This window comes from Sceloporus occidentalis, unplaced genomic scaffold (genome assembly GCF_023333645.1).
Source record: "Sceloporus occidentalis isolate IW3139 unplaced genomic scaffold, rSceOcc1.0.p SCAF_7, whole genome shotgun sequence".
Lineage (NCBI taxonomy): Eukaryota > Metazoa > Chordata > Lepidosauria > Squamata > Phrynosomatidae > Sceloporus > Sceloporus occidentalis.
In genome coordinates this window covers 10,268,692-10,288,082 of record NW_028316987.1, presented here as the reverse complement: position 1 = coordinate 10,288,082, position 19,391 = coordinate 10,268,692, and the positions used below count along the sequence as shown (strand labels likewise).

The window sequence follows — 19,391 nt, the reverse complement described above, 5'->3', positions numbered from 1 at the left end:
TGGTCCCATATATCATATAGCTTAAGATGCACTTGTTCTCAGCAACTTAGAGCCAGTGTGGTGTAGTGGTTTGAGAGTTAGACTAGGACTCTGGAGATCAGTGTTCAAATGCCTCCTCTGCCATGGAAACCCACTGGGTGAACTTGGGCAAGTCACACTCTCTCAGCCTCATTGAGAAGCAACAGCAAACTTCCTCTGAACAAATTTTGTCGAAATCCTATGAGAAGATTTGCCTTAGGATCGCCATAAATTGGAAATTACTTGAAGGTACAAAACAACATCATACCATCCTGAACAGACTTGATTTTTTTCCTGGTTGTGGGAGCTAAGCAGGTTTGGGCCTGGTGTGTACTTGGATGACAGGATCTGAAATCTCCAAGTAGGGCTAGGAAAGAATCCTTCTTGTAACTCTAGAGAGCCAGTCTTGCCAGTCAGAACTGGGAAGTGAGACTGGTGATCCGGTTCAAATATAAGGCGTCTTGTGTTCCTGAGTCCTGATATTCATGTTTGATAGGAAATGGGTCTTGTACTGTTTCTTTTCCCTTCCTCTCGTGTTTGTTCTGTAGGGTGTTTTCTGTAACAAAAGTGACTGGGCTTTTGTGGCTTTTTGCCTCTTTTCTACCCCAGTAGTAAAGCTGAATGGGTAGAATGTAGAGGAGAAGCATACATTTTAAAAGTGGTACATCATGTGTTCTCAAAATTCTGTCAAAGAGATGTAATTTATTGGTACTCTGACTTTGCTCTGGAGGGAAGTTTCAGCTTTAATTCTAGGTTTGTGGCATCAGACAGCGCATTTTGTCCATGCTCAGAGTTTTGTTTTTGTTTTTTTGTTTGTTTTTTAAAAATCCCTGTTTTCTTTAGTGAATAAGATGAGTGAGAGCAGGTGATGCTACATGGAAGCTGAAGAGAGAAGGTGGAGATGCAGCTCTGAGATGAACACTATCTGCAGAAGGGTTATTCTGCTTCCCTACTGCCCATCCAGTGCACTTGGGGTAAAAAATGGAAAATTCTTTTTAACTTAAAAAATGACTCCAGGTGCATGTGTTGGCAACATTTTCTTTTCTTTTCTTTCTTTCTTTCTTTCTTTCTTTCTTTCTTTCTTTCATTTTTTTTTTTTTTGGCAATTTGGGTGGGAGTACTGTGACAGCTTTTCTTGAAAGTGTTTCCACTTCCCTTCTAAATGCTGCTCTTTAAAGGGATGGCTTGAGTGTGATGAAGGAAGGATGCCCCCTTTCTTCCCAGTCTTGAGAGAGAGAGAGAGAGTCCAAAAATGCTGGCCTCTCTCTCCCCAACCTGCAGTTTTCACCAAAGAATACGACCTCTGTTTGCTGCCTTTGGGTGGGAGGTGGGCACTCTGGGCTCTGGCCCAGTGAGGGCATGTCGGGGAGCAGTTAATTTGCGCCTCCGTGGGCATAATTGGGTGACCCGACAGCCGTCCTGTTGGCAAAGGGAACAGTTGCTCCTTGTTCTAACTACTGGCTTTCTCTTTTGTCTTTGCCCCAGGCGGTGGAGGGGGAGCTGGGAACAATCCATTGTGAACTGTACAGTCCCTGTTCCGATGCCTAGGCCTGCTTGTGAGGTGCTGGGATGGTTCCCCCCCCCCTTACTAAATATCTTCTATGGTTGGAAAGTGTCCTATTTTGAGGAATAAGACCCTTGGGAGTTGGCAGCCATAGAATCTTAAAAGTGGGGGATGAGAAAACATCCTGAACAGAGGACATCAAACATTTCTGCAGAAAACTGAAATGAATCAATATGGTTTCGTGTGCAATTTTGCTAAGATGGTAGTCCATTTGGCAAGAGAAGGGGCTTGGTAGGAATAATTTCTCTTACGTGTAAAAATACTTGAAAACATCTCCCTTCTATAATGGAAATTGGAAAATGTTTTTCAGTTTCTAGAATCCTCAGCCAGGATGGTCACTGGCTTTTCCCAAGCTCTGGTTCTCTGGGGTTAAGACAGCCCAAGAACATGCTAATATAAGACATATCCACACTAAAATCATGTGTTGTGCGAGAAAGAGTGTGACATGAGATTGTTGCATAGCTTTTCAAATTAATGTTTCTAAAATCTATATTCTTGTGAAAACAAAACCCTCCAGAAACAAACTTGCTAGAGCTAGAGATACAAAGCACAATGCAAAATTGCAGATGTTGTAAATGAAATGAGGGATAAATATATAGTGTGTTCACATTGGGAATATCCCTGGCAATTGAGGACACATGGGAGAGATGGAGGGATAAGTCCAGACTACTAGCATAAAATGCCCAAAACTGTTTTAATCTATAGGCATGATAGATACCTAGAACATGTGTTGAACAAGCATTCAATAACCTGATAGGAAGTGCCTCAGAATGCATTGAATGTCTGTATTCAAAATGCTTATGTCCCACTTTAGGATAAGATGGGGATGCTACAGAAATTTCCTGTTTTATTTTATGCAAGATGAGGAAGGCGAGGGAAAAGATGGAGGGGAAAGTTGGCAGAAAGAGAAAGAAGTGGAGAAAGTGATGGTTTCACCTTCTTTTGGTTCCTTCCATACCATCAGCTCCCCACTGGTATGCAGCATCTGCGACATTAATCCCCGAGGAAAAGTGGCCCTTGACCTGAATGTTTCACCTAGGTTTTAGGATGGCTCATAAGTTTTCCTCCAGATTGTCAGTATTTTTAAACCCAGCTTTGAAAAAGTAGCCAGGACATAGGGGCAGGGGGAATGAAAATGACAGGTACAGATAGGGCTTTGAAATTACAGCTCTAATTCTACCCTCCTTGTCTTTTTCTCTCTACCGTAATTTCCAAACATCACACCTTCTTTTCCACAATGAGAAACAAGCTAGATGTCTTAGCTCCTAAATGTCCTGCTTTCTCTCTGTTGCTCTCTTAAACCTAACAGTCCTGCTTTCCTTTAGCTAAATCTCAAAAGGCTCCTTTCCAGTATAAGAAAGTACTAAATCTATACTTTTGGTAGTTTCTAGAGTTGCCAGAGTAAAAACTGGAGGCAGCTCCTGCAACTTTTATGGTTGTGTAGAAGAGAAAATTTCTCTTGTTGGTTGTGTGGTTAGTTAGCATCACCTGTTGAAATTCCCTTTTCTACACTAGTCACGTTTCTAGTCATTAAAGGTACAGGAGCTGTCTCCAGTTTTCACTCTGATAACGCTAGTAGTGAGATCCAGTGTGGTGTAGTGGTTTGAGTGTTGGACTGTGACTTTGGAGGCCAGGGTTTAAATCCCAGCTTGGCCATGTAAACCCACTGAGTGACCTTGGGCAAGTCACACGCTTTCAGTTTCAGAGGATGGCAATAGCAAACCCTTTCTGAAGAAATTTGCCAAGAAAACCCGTGATAAGCCTTAGGGTCGCCATAAATCGGAGACAACTTTAAGGCGCAACAGTAGCAAACAACACAAGCCTAGTTGTATTGTATAGTGAAGCTTTTCATAGACTATCAGATTGAAAATAGGAGAATTGTATGTTTTGAACACTGTCCTACTTTGATGAAAACAGAGCAGCAGAAAACCTTGCACATAGAAACAAACCGACCAGAGAAAATGGCTTGGTTTACTCTGCTTCCTGACATGCTACCTTTCCATGCTCAGGATGGCAACATTTTAAACATTTGTCATTGCCCTGAGGTTCAGTTTACATGCATTTGCTGCAATAATGTTTTCCCTGTGAGCTAGTACTTTGACCCATGGTTTAGTCGCTTTCAGTTCCACAGCTCAGCAGTGGAACATCTAGAGTACGTTTCCCTTGCAGGGAATCCCAGCCGAAGCCGTACATATATGGAATTGTGAGTATGGAGCTCACAAAAGTAATGGTGGATCCCACCTCTAGGCCTCTCAGCCCTCCCTCCCCCAATGAACAAAATAATCCGGGTCTCCGATTGTGCAGCCGCCTGCTTTTCTGCTGCATAGCTGTGCGCCTCTGTGTCTCCCTTCTGGTTGGCGTTGGGCCACGCCACTGGGTGTATGTGTGTATAGTTGGGGGGTGGGAGGGCTTGGCCTAGTGAGGCCTTGTGTTTTGCGCTGTCAGGGGTGGGGACATCATGGGTTGAGTTGGTGCAAAGTCCTCAGGGTGCATTCCCCAGCTGTGAGCCTCTTCCTGAGCAGAGGCCCCACTCCACGAAACCCCTTTCATGTCTGTAATCTCCTGGCATGCGCTAGTCCTTTTGTTTGCTGGGCTACATCCTGGCTCTTTTCCCTGCAAGTTTTGTGTGTATGTGTGTGAGTGTGTGTGAGAGAGAAAATGTAAGTGTAGTTTTCTTTTGCTGAAGAAGGGGGGAGCTAATCAAACCCATCCTTGGGGGACTGGCCCGGAGGCCTTTCCCATCTGAAGGCCTACTCACCCTGTGCGGGGCCAGGCCTTTTAATATCCTGTCTGACTGGTTTACTCCGGACTCTGGTTTGAAGAAAAACATCGGCAGACATCCTACAGGAAAGGGGCCGTGGGTGTGCAGCCAAGCGCCTTAACCTTTTCATGCCTGGGGGAGCGGAAAACATATCAAACATATGGAGGCTATGAATTGTTGTTGTTGTTGCCCATATTTTACTGTGGCACACCGGGAAGTCTAAATGAAGTCTGTTGTTGTTTTTCTATTTGCAGCTATCAGCTTCTTGAAAACAGTCAGGAAATCCCAAAAGTCTTGGCTCCGTCTTCCCTCTGCTCAAATCTTCTAGAGATCACATGCTTTCCCCAAGCTGGTAAAGACAGGCAGGTCCTGCTTATCATACAGTTCTTCCAGAGTTGTACCTCCAATCCAGGAGTTATGGGACCCAAAACATTTGAAATAGTTTATGTCAGCGAGGAGGTTATTTTGATAAACCTGTGAGACAAGGGTAGGAGGCAAGGGAGTATTTCATAGGGCTGGATGACAGCCTGAAAGTTTGGAGTGTGGTTTCCCTCTGAGCCCCCATCTCTGCTGGGTAGGATTTTCCTTAAAAGATTCCATATGTCTCCATCATTTGGTACACAAGTGGAAGGTGGAGAATTTGCTGTTAAAGTATCTTTTTAAGCTGCTTTTTGACAACAACAAAAGCAATATGTACATGCACCCCAGAGTGGCATACATATTAAAATATTGATAAAACAAATACTGCACAATTTTTAAACATGAGTGTAATACTGTGTTAAGATATTTTTTTCAAAGAGATCAACAGAAGCACAAAATTAAGGATCTGGAGCAGTAAATTAATTGGTCATAAATCCTCTGTTGGGTAACTTTACCACCCACAGAAGGAGAAAAGAGAAATAAAAAATGCCTCTCAGAGGGAGGGAGTTTCAGAGAAGAACTTCCCAGCCTGTGCCTGGCCTTAGGCTGAAGTAGGAATCATGTGGCCCTGCAGGTCTTGTTGGACTGCAACTCCCAGCATTCCTCACCATCATCTATACTGGCTATGGGTATTGGTACTTGCAATCCAACAACATCTGGGCAGCCATGTCATTCCCAGCCTTGTCTTAAGGCAGTGGTAGGATAGGGTACAGGGCCCCATACAAAGAACATAGCGGAATGGTAGTATCATATGGCAGCTCAGCAGCTTGCTTTGGACCTAGGTCCTTTATAGTTTTAAAGATCAAAGCTGCCATATTGACTGGACTTGGAAACACACTGGGAACCAGCTGTTCTGCAGCAGTTGTGCTTTGCAAACATATTTCAGCAACACTCCCATGTAGAGCTAATTCCAGTGGTCTGTCTGGTATACAACCAAAGCCTATGTATGTATGAATAGTGTAAGGATTAGGGAGATCCAAGTTCAGGTTGTCACTTAACCATGAAATTTACTGAATGACCTTGGGCTAGTCTCTCTCCCTCCTCTCTTTCTCGCAACCCCCTCAGCACCACTTTTTGATGCTTTTTAAAGAGTATTCCTTGCCTAAGAAAACCCTGTGAAATTCATGAGGTCGCCATAAATTGACAGGCTTGAAAGGCATACACACAAAGAAAGAAAAAGGAAAGCAATGCAAACTGCATTGAACTCTTTTGAGGGAAGGCAGGAAATTAATCATTAGGGGAAAATTATTAGGAAAATTATTAGTGAAATAATTCATTATTAGGGAAAAGGAAGTAGGTTTTGAGAGAGCTGGCATGGTGTAGTAGTTTGAGCATTGGACTAAGACTCTGAAGATCAGGGTTTGAATCCTTGCTCGGTCATGGAAACATACTGGGTGACCTTGGGCATGTTACACTCTCTCAGCCTCAGAAAAAGGCAAATGCAAACCCACACTGAACAAATCTTGCCAAGAAAACCCCATGATGGGTTTCCCTTAGCTTGCCATAAGTCAGAAATGACATGAAGGCACAACAACTAGGTAGGTTTTTATGACAGTTTTTGTCTGTCCTTCTCCAAGGAGAGCATGGGATATGCAGGGTTCTTGTTATCTGCACAACTTCAAAGGTAGGTTGGTCTGAAGATAGTAACTAATGTAAGGGAGCTTCATGATTGTGTTGGAATTTTGAACTATGCTCCTAGTTTAACCACTACACCACACTGTACCCCTCACAGCCCCCTAAGTGTCCAGGAGGATTTTCACTTTCTTCAGAAGGTGCACAAGACATTCAGCATAACACAAACATCCTTTATAGAGAAGATTTGCTGCTGACCAACAGCAACCTTGTCTTGTCTGAATTAAGTCACAAACTCCTATCTCTCTGTGTAACATGTCTGTATAACTTAAAAGCTTGAGTACTTTTACATCCAGTGATTTTGATTCAGTGAAATTATTTCTCATTCACCAAAACAGGACATTTTTAATTCTCAAGAGTCACAGTAACAGAGCTAGACCTACAGTGTAGACATTCTATCACATTTTCATCTGATCAATTGTAAAACATAGTTTTTTGTGCGTTTTCGGGTAATGTGGCCGTGTTCCGGAAGGGTTTATTCCTGATGGTTTTGCCTGCATCCATGGCTAGCATCTTCAGAGAATTGTAAAACATTTCCCCAAAACTCAGACACCTGTCATGCACGGGTTCAAAGAAGAAGAAACAAAAAACAACAAATGTACTGCTTTTTGCTCATTTTTTTTGTCCCAGTTAGATACTGTATTGTATTAAGCCAAAAATGATGTCCTGTGGTGTTTTTTGGCTTACCGTAATGCAGCTAAGCAAAAAAAACTACACACTCTGGCTTAATTTCGTTTAGTCCTGACTAGAGTAGACTCATTGAATTCATCAGATTTATCTATGTGTTGGCTCACCATTCAAGAATGGATCGAATTGGTCTTCTCTATTTGGGACTAACCAACAGAATGTCCGTCATAATTTTTTGTGGGTTTATCAAGCTATGTGGCCATGTTTCAGAAGAGTTTATCATTTGGCTCCATTTGAGGTGGAAACAAAATCCAGCTGGGAAGGATTTGGGAAATCCTGTTAGGATGAGAAAACTCAATAAGACCCTAATCCTGTCTGCAGCTTTGACCCTCAATACATTGGAATTCTCCTGTGGATCAAAAAATATTCCAAAATTCACATAATGCAAGTTTTTTCAAAAGGAAAGAAAAGTAGTGTATGAGAGTTAGTCTCACTGTTTGCTCTTGTTTTAACTGGAAGGAACTTATTCATTATGTAAACATGAAAGGTGACCCACTCAGAATTTTGGTTGTCCATTTCATCTGCTGAGACTGTGGTTTGATCCCCAGCTCAGCCATGAAACCCACTGGATGACCTTGGGCAAGTCACAAGTTCTCAGCCTCTGGAGAAGACAATGGTACACCTCCTCTGAACAAATCTTGCCAAGAAAACCACATGATAGATTCGCCTTAGGGTTGCCAGAAGTCAGAAATGACTTGAAGGTACATAACAACAGCAATCAAACAATTAATATACAAAGGACTCTTGCAGTATCTTTGAGATTAACTGAAAAATAGAAGTTGGTAGCATGAGCTTTCATAGACTTGAGCCAACATCTTCAGATGCATTTGGTCACAGTAAGAGTTACTTCAGCTTGATGGGGTGTGGATGGATAGGAGTCAGTCTTCCAGGCTCTTGACTACATCCTAATTTCTCTGATTTCAGACCTGTTCTTTCTGCATTTGAGGACAGGGGATCTAAATTCCTAGCCCTTTCTGCTTCTAAGCACCATCCACTAGATATTTCATATTTTAAAGGCCTTCTTATCCTCTTTCCCTGACTCATAATCCTGTCCCCCTTTTAACAACTTTACTAATCTTCCCCTTCCTTTAATGTGTGACACATGCATGACCCTAATTTTCTCCATCACACACATAATATCACATCCCTGTACTTGGTGTTAATTAACTTGGAGTTACCATAGTGTTAAGAGACTTTTAACTTAGGAAAACCAGTCCTTTTTGCTTTTTCCATTGCTGAGGAAGAAATGCACTCTGTACAAGCTCAGAGACTTTTCCTTCTTTGCAGTGACTCGTGTTTTGTGCTTCTGGCATTCAAAATTACTTTATTTTTCCATCCACCTTGAATCTGGGTTGGTTTATCATCCCACACCCCAAAGCAGTCCCTTTCCCCCTTCCAGAGCAAGGGATCCAGCAATATCAGCCACTGCCACACTGCCTGCTTCTCTCCCTCCCTCCCTCGCTTCCTCTCCCCTCCCTTCAGATGAGTTGCAGCGCCAGCATCTAACGCTCCTGGGATTGGTTGTGTCTGGCTCAATCCCACATCTTATTTCTCTGGCCTGAAAATGTCAAATCGCATCTTGCAGCAGTGTCATCCCACCCTTGCAGAGAGCATGCTGGAGGCGGCTTCCAAAGCTTTCAGGCCTTTGGCCATATAGATTTGGTCTTTTTCTTTGCCAGGCTTCTTGGTTCCCTCCCTCTCTCACTTACTCCCACCCCAGTTTGAGTGTTTCTTATGATGGGGTTTCTTAAGGAAAGGTTGCAAAATCCGTCTAGCCGAAATATAACTTGCTGAAAAGCATCCCTCCAGGACAGAGTGCTAGAGTGCTTCACTTTCAAATAATGCCATTAAAATTGTACAGCAGTATTCCCAACCCGCTGACTGGTGCTTCTATTGGGATTTGCCTTTGATCAGCAGCTTTTCCATAGCCTGCCGGAAACTTCCCCGCTTCTTCATTTCCAAGAACAGAAATACCAGATTCAATGCATAGAATACCCTTTGAATTACAAGCTTGCAACCATTTTCTAATTCTGCCCTCCTTGTATCATGCCTTCTTGGTGTTCCTTCCTTTCTCTGCAGAGAATTTGGAGGGGTTTGCTGTTGTTGTAATTGCTTTTAATGATCTTAAAATGACGAAGTGGAAAGGTGGTGTTAGGTGTGCTTGATATGCAAACAGGTCAAAAGGAGCTACTTCAGCCCTGGCTCCTTCCTTGCCTTATTATGTGCACTAAGCAAGAGACCAGGGACCCATGCAATTTGTCTTTATGTGACAAACCTGTATGTATTAATGGGCCATCACAGATCAACATGCCATGGACAGATCTATCATTTATCTTTCTGTTACGGCATGTTCAGAGTTTTTTGATGGAGTCATTTCATTCATCTACTGGGCAAGTGTTGCACAATCAAGCACTGTCATATCTGATATTAGGATTGCCTTCTCATGTACCTTCAATAGTTATGTAGAAAAGGGGCTTTCAGCAGGTGTTCCTTCTTGCCTGGTGCCATGACAAACAACATTTGAAATTCCCTCTTCTACACATCTATTAAAGGTACAGGAGCCCTCTTCAATTTTCAGTCGGGCAATCCTGGGGTGATATATATTCCATCCGATGTACATACATGATTCTGCCAGTTCATTAAAGTAATTTCCTTGCACAGATTATAGACAGACTCAAAATGTTGTCATCACTTCAGTTTATGCATTTGGCCCTGAGATGTCATCTTTGACTGATTTTCTCTCCCTTCCTCTCTCCCCCCTCTCTTTTTTGTTGCAGCCATTGAAACACAGAGTACCAGCTCAGAAGAGATCGTGCCCAGCCCTCCTTCACCACCCCCATTGCCCCGAATCTACAAACCCTGCTTCGTGTGCCAGGATAAATCCTCTGGTTACCACTATGGTGTCAGCGCCTGTGAAGGATGCAAGGTGAGAGAGGGAAATGGCAGCAAGGACCGGAGAAAGCCCACACTGTAGGAAAGTAGTGGGAAGCAAAAGGATTTGCTGAGTATGCACATTCCCTGCTGGGGACCCATTTTTAGTCTCTCAGACTGATTCAAGAAAGTTAGGAAAGAGGCACATTGTAATGTGGAAGGGTTATGATACAGTGTGGATAACAAAGGAAGGATCACAGCTTCACTCTTCCCTTCTGCTACCAAATTTGGCAAGTGTATTTTTCTTGCAAGTGGGCTTTCTCAGTGACCACAAAGACCTTTTGCCATCTCATCACTTCTCTTTCAGAGGTTGGTGCTATTGCAATGTGAAATAATCACCTGGGCTCCCTCCCTTTGGATAAGGAAGTGGAGGGGACCAGACTGTTCACACAGGTCTGGGAGGGTCTCAGGCTTTTGATCCTTAACATACTTCCAGGAAGTGGTACTATGTTTTGGTTCACCATCCTTCTGGCTGATCTGGATGTATTTTTAAAGATATTTTCATTAATGTACTTCTGCAGCATTTTGTTTGTTGTTTCAGTGGCTTCCTTTTGTGATCTATACTTTTAAAGACAGGGCCAGGGCACAAGAGTGTGTGTTAATAGCTAAGCTTACTGTGGGATTTGGGAATTGTTGTGTTTGCAAGCTTTGGGCATATATACAAAAGTGTATTTTCTCTCTCCGTGCAGTCACATATGCCTTTTCTTTTCCTTTGATCAGGTACTCCTCCCTCCTATCTCCCCTTTAAAATCCATTTATTCTTCTTCCCTACATCTAAGTAGGATGAGCTGCTATTGCTCTACCTGTCCATGCACATGCCCCCACTTGCACCAGGCTGGCAACATGACCTTGTGGGTCAAATTGGCACAGATCAATCTGGGCACGCAGCCTCAGTCCCCACTAGCAAATCCCTTCCCTCTGGCTCATTAACACGAAGCCCTTTGTGCTTCTAGTTGCCTAGAAAAAAGCTCTTTCTGCTTCCCAGCCAGGAGTCCCTTAATCTCATTAGTGGGACGTGGCAATGTTGTCCTCACTACCTTGTCCTGAGCAGTCTGGCCTCTTCTGTAGCTGCCCCTGAATCATTGGGCCTCTGCTTGTCTTAACTGTGTTTTTTTAGAAAAGTTACTTGCAGCTTGGAAATTTGACTTCTGGGGACTCCAGCTCCCATTTTCCTTGACCCACATGGTCATGCTGGCTGGGGATTCTGGGAGTTTGCAGTTCTAAATAAGTACGTTTTTCAAGCTCTGATCCTAACCCTTGTAGTGGCACTACTTTTTTAGGTTTAAAAAGAAATGTTTGCATGAGTGTCAAAAACTGGATAAAAGCAATCCCTTAGCAGCAAGACCATAATGTATTCTGCCCGCCTGTGAGCTTGCCATTTGAAGAGAATACAGAAGCTCTGAGAATCTGAACTTTGTGATTTTTTCAAAAAGGTTTCTAGCCTTCATGCATAGAAAAATATTTGCCCTTCCTCTTCTGTTATTCTGTTTCCTGGCTAAAAGTCTAATTTCTGGGGGCAAAGCGGGGGGGCTGGCTCATTGAGCAGCAAATATGTCTTGTTAGCATAATTCAAACCATGGATATAACTTTCCAGATTTTCTTTCAGAGTGATGCTGGAACATATGTAGTCCTGCTTTATCAGACCCACTGCAGTGAATGCGATTGCATATGAACTTTTGAGTTCAAAACAAAACAGAAAGCTTAGTTAATATGTAGGCCATTAAAAGAAAGGAGAGGATAGTGTTTTACCAGCCCTTATATCCATGTTAGTAGCGGCTATTCTCATGGTTCCAAATCTAGATATATTTGTAACAAACTTAATCTGCAGAGCCTGCATCCACACTTCAGAAAGGATCCAGGTTGACACTGCTTTAATTGCTGTGGCTTGATGCTATGGAATTCTGGGAATTGTAATTCTGTGAGACATTTAACCTTCTCTGTCAGAGAGCTCTGGTGCCATAGCAAACTACAAATCCAGAATTGCATAGCATTGAGCCATGGCAGTTAAAATGGTGGGTTATTTCTGCAGTGTGGATGCAGCCTTAATTGCAGTGGCTGCTCCCCAAAAATATTGGACATTTGTAGTTCTTTGGCATAGTCCCTGGGCTTTACACAATTCAGTTTTGCACATTTGTGTGAGGGCACAGATGACCACTCAAAGAGTTACAGGTATGCAATGTGATCTTCATTGTAGATTTCTTAGCCTCACTCATAAATGCACAAAACCTTCACACACAAATGCACAAAAAATTGGCATAAGACATATTTGCTGCTCAACAAGCCAGGTGACATAGATGACCACTCAAAGAACCACAGTTAAAGATAAGCAACCTCTTCTTCTGGGATAGAGGAGGGCTGGGGATCTCTAATTCTTAGTTGTTGTTATTTTCTACTATCAGGAGTCCTTCAGTTGTGTATTCCTGCATGGCAGAGGTTTGAACTAGGTGGCCTTTGTGGTCTCCTTCATGTCTAAGATACAATAATTCTATTATTCTTCTGAAATACAGGAATAGCAATAATTACCTATCTTGCAGTGTGGTTGTAGGATTACTGACAAAATGTTATTGGGCATGCTGTAATAGCTCTGTAAAAGCTAGAGGCCTGAGACATAATTCAGTCCCCTTGCTAAAGCTAAGTAGATATCTGCTCACTGCCTAGATGGCAGATCACATAGGGACCACACATAAGCCACCTTGAATCCCATAATGGAAGAAAGGTGAGATAGAAACCTGAAGAATAAAGTTAAATAAAAATGGTAAGTAAGCTTATTCTGAAAATTACCCTTAATTCTTGGGGACTCAAAACAGCTTACTAGTTGAAGCTAGACATTTTTATGGAGTATTAGCCTGCACAAGAATGCTGGAAATTGGGTTTGTGACGATGGTGGAAGAAAGGCTGCTCTGTGTCCCTATAGACAGCAGAACAGGGAAACAAGCAGCTCTCATCATGATCAAGGATAGGCCACATGCAGTCCTCAACTTAATTTCATGTGCCCTCCTCTCCTGATAGAAATCAGACTTCTGGGAACAGCCCCCTCATGTCCTCTTTTTAGTAGCCTGTTTTACAAGGAAGGGAGGAAAAGTGTGTGTGTGTGTGTGTGTGTGTGTGTGAGAGAGAGAGAGAGAGAGAGAGAGAGAGAGAGAGAGAGAGAGAGAGAGATTGGTGGTAATTACAAAAAGAGCAGTGTGTTACTTTGCCCACATCAGACTGTTCCCACTATTGGCTAATGGCACCCAACAGCCTAAACTCGAGGGAATGTGGCACTCAGCATAAGAAGGACTGCCCACCCCGGTTTTTATAGTGCATCAGTATATTCTCTGTGTTCTTTATCTTTGATCATCTTTACAACAACCTGGTAAAGTAGACCATATTACCATTTCCGTGCATTAGGGGTAGAAATTATGTACCCTACATATGATGTTGCAGTTCAACTCTCAGCATTCCTCACCATTAGATAATGGTGGCTGGAATTGCTGGGAGTTGCAGTCCCAAGAACATCTGGAGGGCTATGCAATTCAAGCCCCTTGTAGGAAATCCAGAAAGCCAGCTGTTGAATTTCAGAGATACAGTTTGAACTGCAAGGCAGACACTGAGTTGGTGGAAGAGATACAGTTTGAACTGGGGACAGCTTCTATTTTCACCAACACACATTGCCTCTAGTCTTAGAAAGTGAGTGCACTGTAGCAAAGTGGCAGGCAAGGGGATGTGAATGAGCAAGCCAAACCAGATGTTGCTGCAAAGAAGGTGGAAGAATGGATGGTTTGCTCATGTCATTTTTTCTTCTCTTCACCTTCTAGGGTTTTTTCCGCCGCAGCATCCAGAAGAATATGGTGTACACCTGTCACCGCGACAAGAATTGCATCATCAACAAAGTGACGCGAAACCGTTGTCAGTACTGCCGCCTGCAGAAGTGCTTTGAAGTTGGCATGTCCAAGGAATGTAAGTGGAGGGCAGAGGAGGAAAAGGGAGATGAGGAAGGGAAGTTTCATTCTGCCACCATCTTCTTCGAGAAGAACAGAAAATTATTTGTACTTGCCAGGGCCAGTTTGTGTTAGAGTGGATTTGGGAGACCTTGGTTGAAATCATGAATATCATTGCCAACATTTTTTGGTCAAATCACATCCTCCGCTAAGAATAAAAAAAATCCTTTTCAAATAATAATTCAAACCAGAAGGGTGTAGAAATCCCTTGTAATATCAAGCACTGCTTCTTAGACTATCTAATATGGGGGACCAGCACTTTTTCCTTCCCTTATGTGCTGGGAACTAGCACCATTTTTGTGCCTATTAGATACAACTGTTTTCTTTCTGCCCTGGAAACTCTCCACATGCCAGCAGCCCATGGTTCAGTGACTAGCAGTGGCCCAGGGGCCAGCGCTTTGAGTAGCATTGATGCAGATGTTAGAAGGTGTACAGGCTACAGAAATCCTGGAATGACTTTGAGGATGAGAAGTCCTGATAGACAGAGTGGGTGATAGCACTGTGGACTGGAGAAAGTAACTAAGTAGGAACTGTTTGTTTATTTATTTAAATTTCTATCACACTTTCCACCCATTATTGGGAGTTGCAGATGCATTTGTTGAGAGAGAACAAAAAGAATAGTAAGGGCAGATGAGAGAGCCGGTGCTAGATTTCTAATCCTGCTGTCTGGGAAGGTGTATTTCTAAATCTGCATTCTCGTTTGCAAAGCATTCTAACATTTAACAAACAGACCATCTTTCCCCAGTCCGGTGCCTTTCAGACATGATGGACAAATCTAATCAATCCCAGAGAGAAGGGCTTGATGGGGGTTGGATTACAACTGGGTCTCCAGGCAGTTCCAGGTGATAGGCCCTTTCATCCCTGTGATATGTTCTCTGCTTCCATTTGCACCCATACTTTTTGCAAAAGAAAAGAAAATGCAGCTGTTTTCCTGGGGTGGGGCTGTGTCCTTTCCAGTTCCTTCCTGGAGGAGCAGTGCAGCTGATGGAGGTGTTCTACCAAACAGTATCCCCACCCCTGAAAAAATATTATCGGATGCCATTGATAATACATATTTTTCCAATGCCCCCTCAAGGTGCCATGTGGGGCTCACCCCTTTGCTTTGTTCTAATTTTGAGGGTGTTTCCCTGGCAACCAGTGATTGATGATGTCAGAGACAAATGACGCAGACAGGGCCCTCCTGGCGTCTACAGCGCTTAGTTGTCATGGCTCCCGACTGTAACGGGGCGGGTGGGGGGGAGGGAACCCCCTTTGCCATGACAACTCCAAGGGTTAGATTAATAAACCCTTGGGGTGGAGAAAAAGCAGATTGATCCAGTGGAAAGTGAGGCGCGGATGGGTGGAGAATCAGTGATTGATCTGGCCCTTGCGATCTCTTCCAACTCTATGATTCTATGATTCTATGATTTCTATGGGACTTCCAAATTCTTGTCCCTTTTTACCATTCCCCCAAAAGCTGGATGATCATGAAGGGGGTGCAGGCAGAAGAAGTTTAGGGGTAGGAAGTAGGTGAGGTGCTCCTCTGGACTAGTCTCTACACAATTTTCTACACCCATTTGTGTTGATATTGGCTTGAATCGGGTGTTGAGTCAACATGTAGATAAATGTGGTTGATTCAGTAGGTCTGCTCTAGTTAGAACTAACTATAGGGTTTATATCATAGACTCCAGAAATCCTGTGGGAATTTCTTAGGAACCGAAGTCTATCACTTTATTTGTAACCAGTCTTTTCTCCAAAACTGGGATTCAGTCCCTTGAAGTCCATCAGCTCTATAGAGAAGTTGTGGAGAGGGAAGTTGACTCCACTATATAGATATTAGCACGAGGGGACAACACTCATTAAAAACCTCAGAAACCAAACTTGTAAAAGGGATCTATATTGTAACACCTTTGAGACTAACTGAGAGAAAGAAGGTAGTAGCTTAAACTTGGGCAGACTAGATCTACTTCACCAGAGGCAGATTGTACTTCATCAGATTGTTGTAGTTGTTTGATGGAAAGTAGAGACACCACACAAGGTGGAGATAGCTATCCTTTTGTGTGAGGTAAAATTCAATTATAAACCAAACTGGAATATGTTTAGGGTTTTTTGCTGGGGTGGGGTTGATAATAAAGAACGTGAACCACTTTTTTTTAGTCTGCAACCCACCCGCACACACTGGCACACAACAACACTTTTGAATCCTCCTCTCACCCATTTCTCTTAGCGTCTTTGCTTCTCCTCATGCCAGCTGCTTTTTCTCCCCCACCCAGTTTCTTCTGTGTGATGATAGATGCAGTTTCCCCCCCCCCCCTCTTTAACTGCCTGTCTGGACTGTGCTTTATTGAATTTGCCAAGCAGACATGACTGATTTCCGAATTATCCCCCTCCCCCCCACCCCCGCCTCCTCCCTCAGGCATGGCGGTGAAATGTACCAGCCCACCACGAGCAAAAGGCGCATCTGGTGTTGCCAGTGGCTTGCATTTATGTACTTATTGTAAAGGGGGAGGATTACTGTAGACTAGAGAATAAAACCCCCAAAGAACCCACAAGCCCTGCAGACCTCCCTACTTCTTTCAGGATACGCTCATATAGGTTCTGTGCAAAGGTACATTCACAACCAAGACACAAACATATACAAGGTTTTGTGCTGCCTCAGTGAATCCTATATGCAGAGAGGAAGTGCCATAGATCTGATACATGTGTCTGTATCTTCTTGCAGCCTGTGGACCTTAACACTGTAATTTGTGTCACTTTTGTCATCTGTAGGTTAATTAAGTATATTCCAATTATAGTTGGATCTCCACATTTGTAGCTTTGACTTTGCAGATTTGATCATTTGTGGATTTGCTTAATATGTTCTCTCTAGGAATATATAGGTCCTCCAATGTGACTCTGTGGTCAACGTCTGGCAGAATTTGCACTGGAGGACCTAGAGATTCTTAGAGAGAGCACCTCTCTAGGCATTTGTAGGTCCTCCAGCACAATTTTGTGGTTAGCTTTAGGCAGGTGTTGACCACAGGCTTGCATGGGAGGACTTAGAGATTCCTAGAGAGGTGTTCTCTCAGGTTAAAAATAAGTATTTTTTTAATTTGTGGGTTTTCCACTATCACAGAGTTCCTTTACCCTTAACCCCAGTGAATGTGGAAGGCCTACTGTAGTTGAAGCAGCTATTTGAATTTCTTTTCTGTCTTTGAATTTTGTGACCTGTTCCATTTGTGAGGATCCTAGGAGGTTAAAAATATATAACCAAGATGCATCTAAAAAATCCAGTTTCAAGTTGATACAACCCAAGAAATATCAAGACTCTTCTCCTTTTAGTAGCTTGCCACAATACAACAAGGAAGCGCCCACATTGAGGTTTTGCAGCACTTCCTAAACACACTCAGGCATCCCTGTGTCTCAAGTGAAAGGGTCTCAAGTCTTAGACCAGGTGTAGGCAACCCTTTTGAGCCAGGGGCCGGGTTGCTGTCCCTCAGACAACTGGGGGGGCCGAAGCAAAAAAATAAATAATTAAATAATTTTTTAAAAAATCAAATAAATAAATAAACTGGGACAAATGTAGGACAAAATTTTCAAATGGAGGGCACTTTTTAAATAAAAAATGGAGGACACGCAAAAAAAATTGCTGATTTTTAAAAAAATGTTAAGATAAATGCATGTTTCTGAGGCCCCACCATGCCCCTCGCATGAGATGCCAAAGGCCCCGGCGGCAATCGGCAGCAGGACCGGGCTGGGGCCGGTTCCAAGGCCTCGCTGGGCCGCATCCGGCCCACGGGCCGCAGGTTGCCTACCCCTGTCTTAGACTACCTGCTTGCCTGTTCTTGCTCCAGTGGCTTAGTAAATAGATTGTCCACATGAGAGAACTCATTTGGGTAGGTCTCAGGGAGTATTAATGTAGTAGGAGAAGAAACAGAGAAAGCTAGTAGTAACGTTTGACACAGGAATAACAAAGACAGGCCTGAAGTATTGTTGGTTCTTCCTGTCTTAGAGTTGATTACACTTCTCCTGAAGGAAAAACTATTTTGTTTTTCCTAGACCCACATAGGCTGGATTCTGCAACAGCTGTCCCTTCTTCAGCCTGAGAGGAGTCAGGCTTCAGTCATTCATGAATCGGGAACCTGATCTCTTGACCAGTCTGACATACCCTGTGTGTGATGACTTTCAAAGATGTTTTATGAACTGCAGCTAATGCAGAATGTTTTGATACATCTTCTGACTGGAACAGGCTGCAGAGAACTTCAGTCCCAACTTTGTTGGCTAATTGTATGTTTCCAGCCTAATAGAAAGTGTGACCCTTCAGGGTCTGTGACCCATGTACTTTCCTTCTATGGATTCCTCCCTGATATTGCAACCTCCACAAGAGATTGCTGCTTCGTGTTCCAGCTTCTGTAAGGCCCCAAAGTTCAAAGACCTTCATGGTGATGGTGGTGAAATTCTGGGAGGTAATACCCCTGAGATATTGTCAAACTGTTTCCCTGTTGACATTTCAAAAGGGGCTAAAGCTTCTTTGTGCTTAATGTGGCATTTCTCATTATTCTTCAGGTGCTGCTTTTGGCAGCAAGAAAACAGTATAGATGTGCTAAAATAATTGGAATATCAGAATAATTCTGAAATATTTGAGGGAACACAGAGCTGAATAAACAAACGACATTTCTCTTATGTCTTCTGTTGCTTCAGCTGCAGCTCACAATGATCCAAAAAAGGCAAGGATATGTGTATTCACATACCTGTGCATGCATGTGGACACACACACACACACACACACACACACACACACACACACACTTTCATAAGATCAGCTTGTATTTTCCCCATTTCACCTAGGGCAGTGGTTATAAAAGCTCTCTTGCAACGTGTAATTGGGTTCACTTATGTGAGACATCTGGACCCATTTGCGCCGCGGGCACTTGCCTGGAATATGTTTACTCTCCACTTTGTTTTGGATCGGAAAAAGCCAAAATCAGATCTTGGAAAAGTAACCTTTTTTGTTCTACAACTCCCAGGATAGTCAACATGATGGGGTTTTAATACTGGTTTTAACAGTTTTATTGTATTTGTACTGTTGTTATTTTGATTTGCTGTGTTGATGTATTGTATTGTTTTGAATTGCTGTGCACCGCCCTGATCACAGGAAGGGCGGTATATAAATAAAATTTTTATTTTATTAATTATTATTATTAGTGGCTGGGGGTTCAGGGGGTTATAGTCTAAAAAGTTACTTTTCCAAATTGTAGCTGGAATTGCATGTTCATTGCTGGTGTTGAAGTTGAATTCAATTACATTTTGGTCTTATTCTAAGTCAGACGCAAAACACTATGATGAGGCAGCCTGATTTGCAAGACCAATCTTGACTTTGATTGTTGGAATGCCACACTACAGAGGTGGATCTGATATACTGCAGAGAGAGTAGCACTAA

At 43.0% G+C, this 19,391-nt stretch overlaps 1 protein-coding gene across 6 annotated transcripts in view; it reads left to right on the top strand.

Annotated features, from left to right (window-relative positions):
- LOC149309161 (retinoic acid receptor alpha) overlaps window positions 1-19,391 on the top strand; it is a 250,027-nt gene that overhangs the window by 211,509 nt on the left and 19,127 nt on the right. For all 6 annotated transcript variants that reach the window (XM_089531872.1, XM_089531871.1, XM_089531870.1 and 3 more), the window contains 2 exons: window positions 9,860-10,008; window positions 13,811-13,952. In XM_089531872.1, coding sequence (XP_089387998.1) covers window positions 9,860-10,008; window positions 13,811-13,952 — 291 coding nt within the window. The remainder of the gene's footprint in view (window positions 1-9,859; window positions 10,009-13,810; window positions 13,953-19,391) is intronic.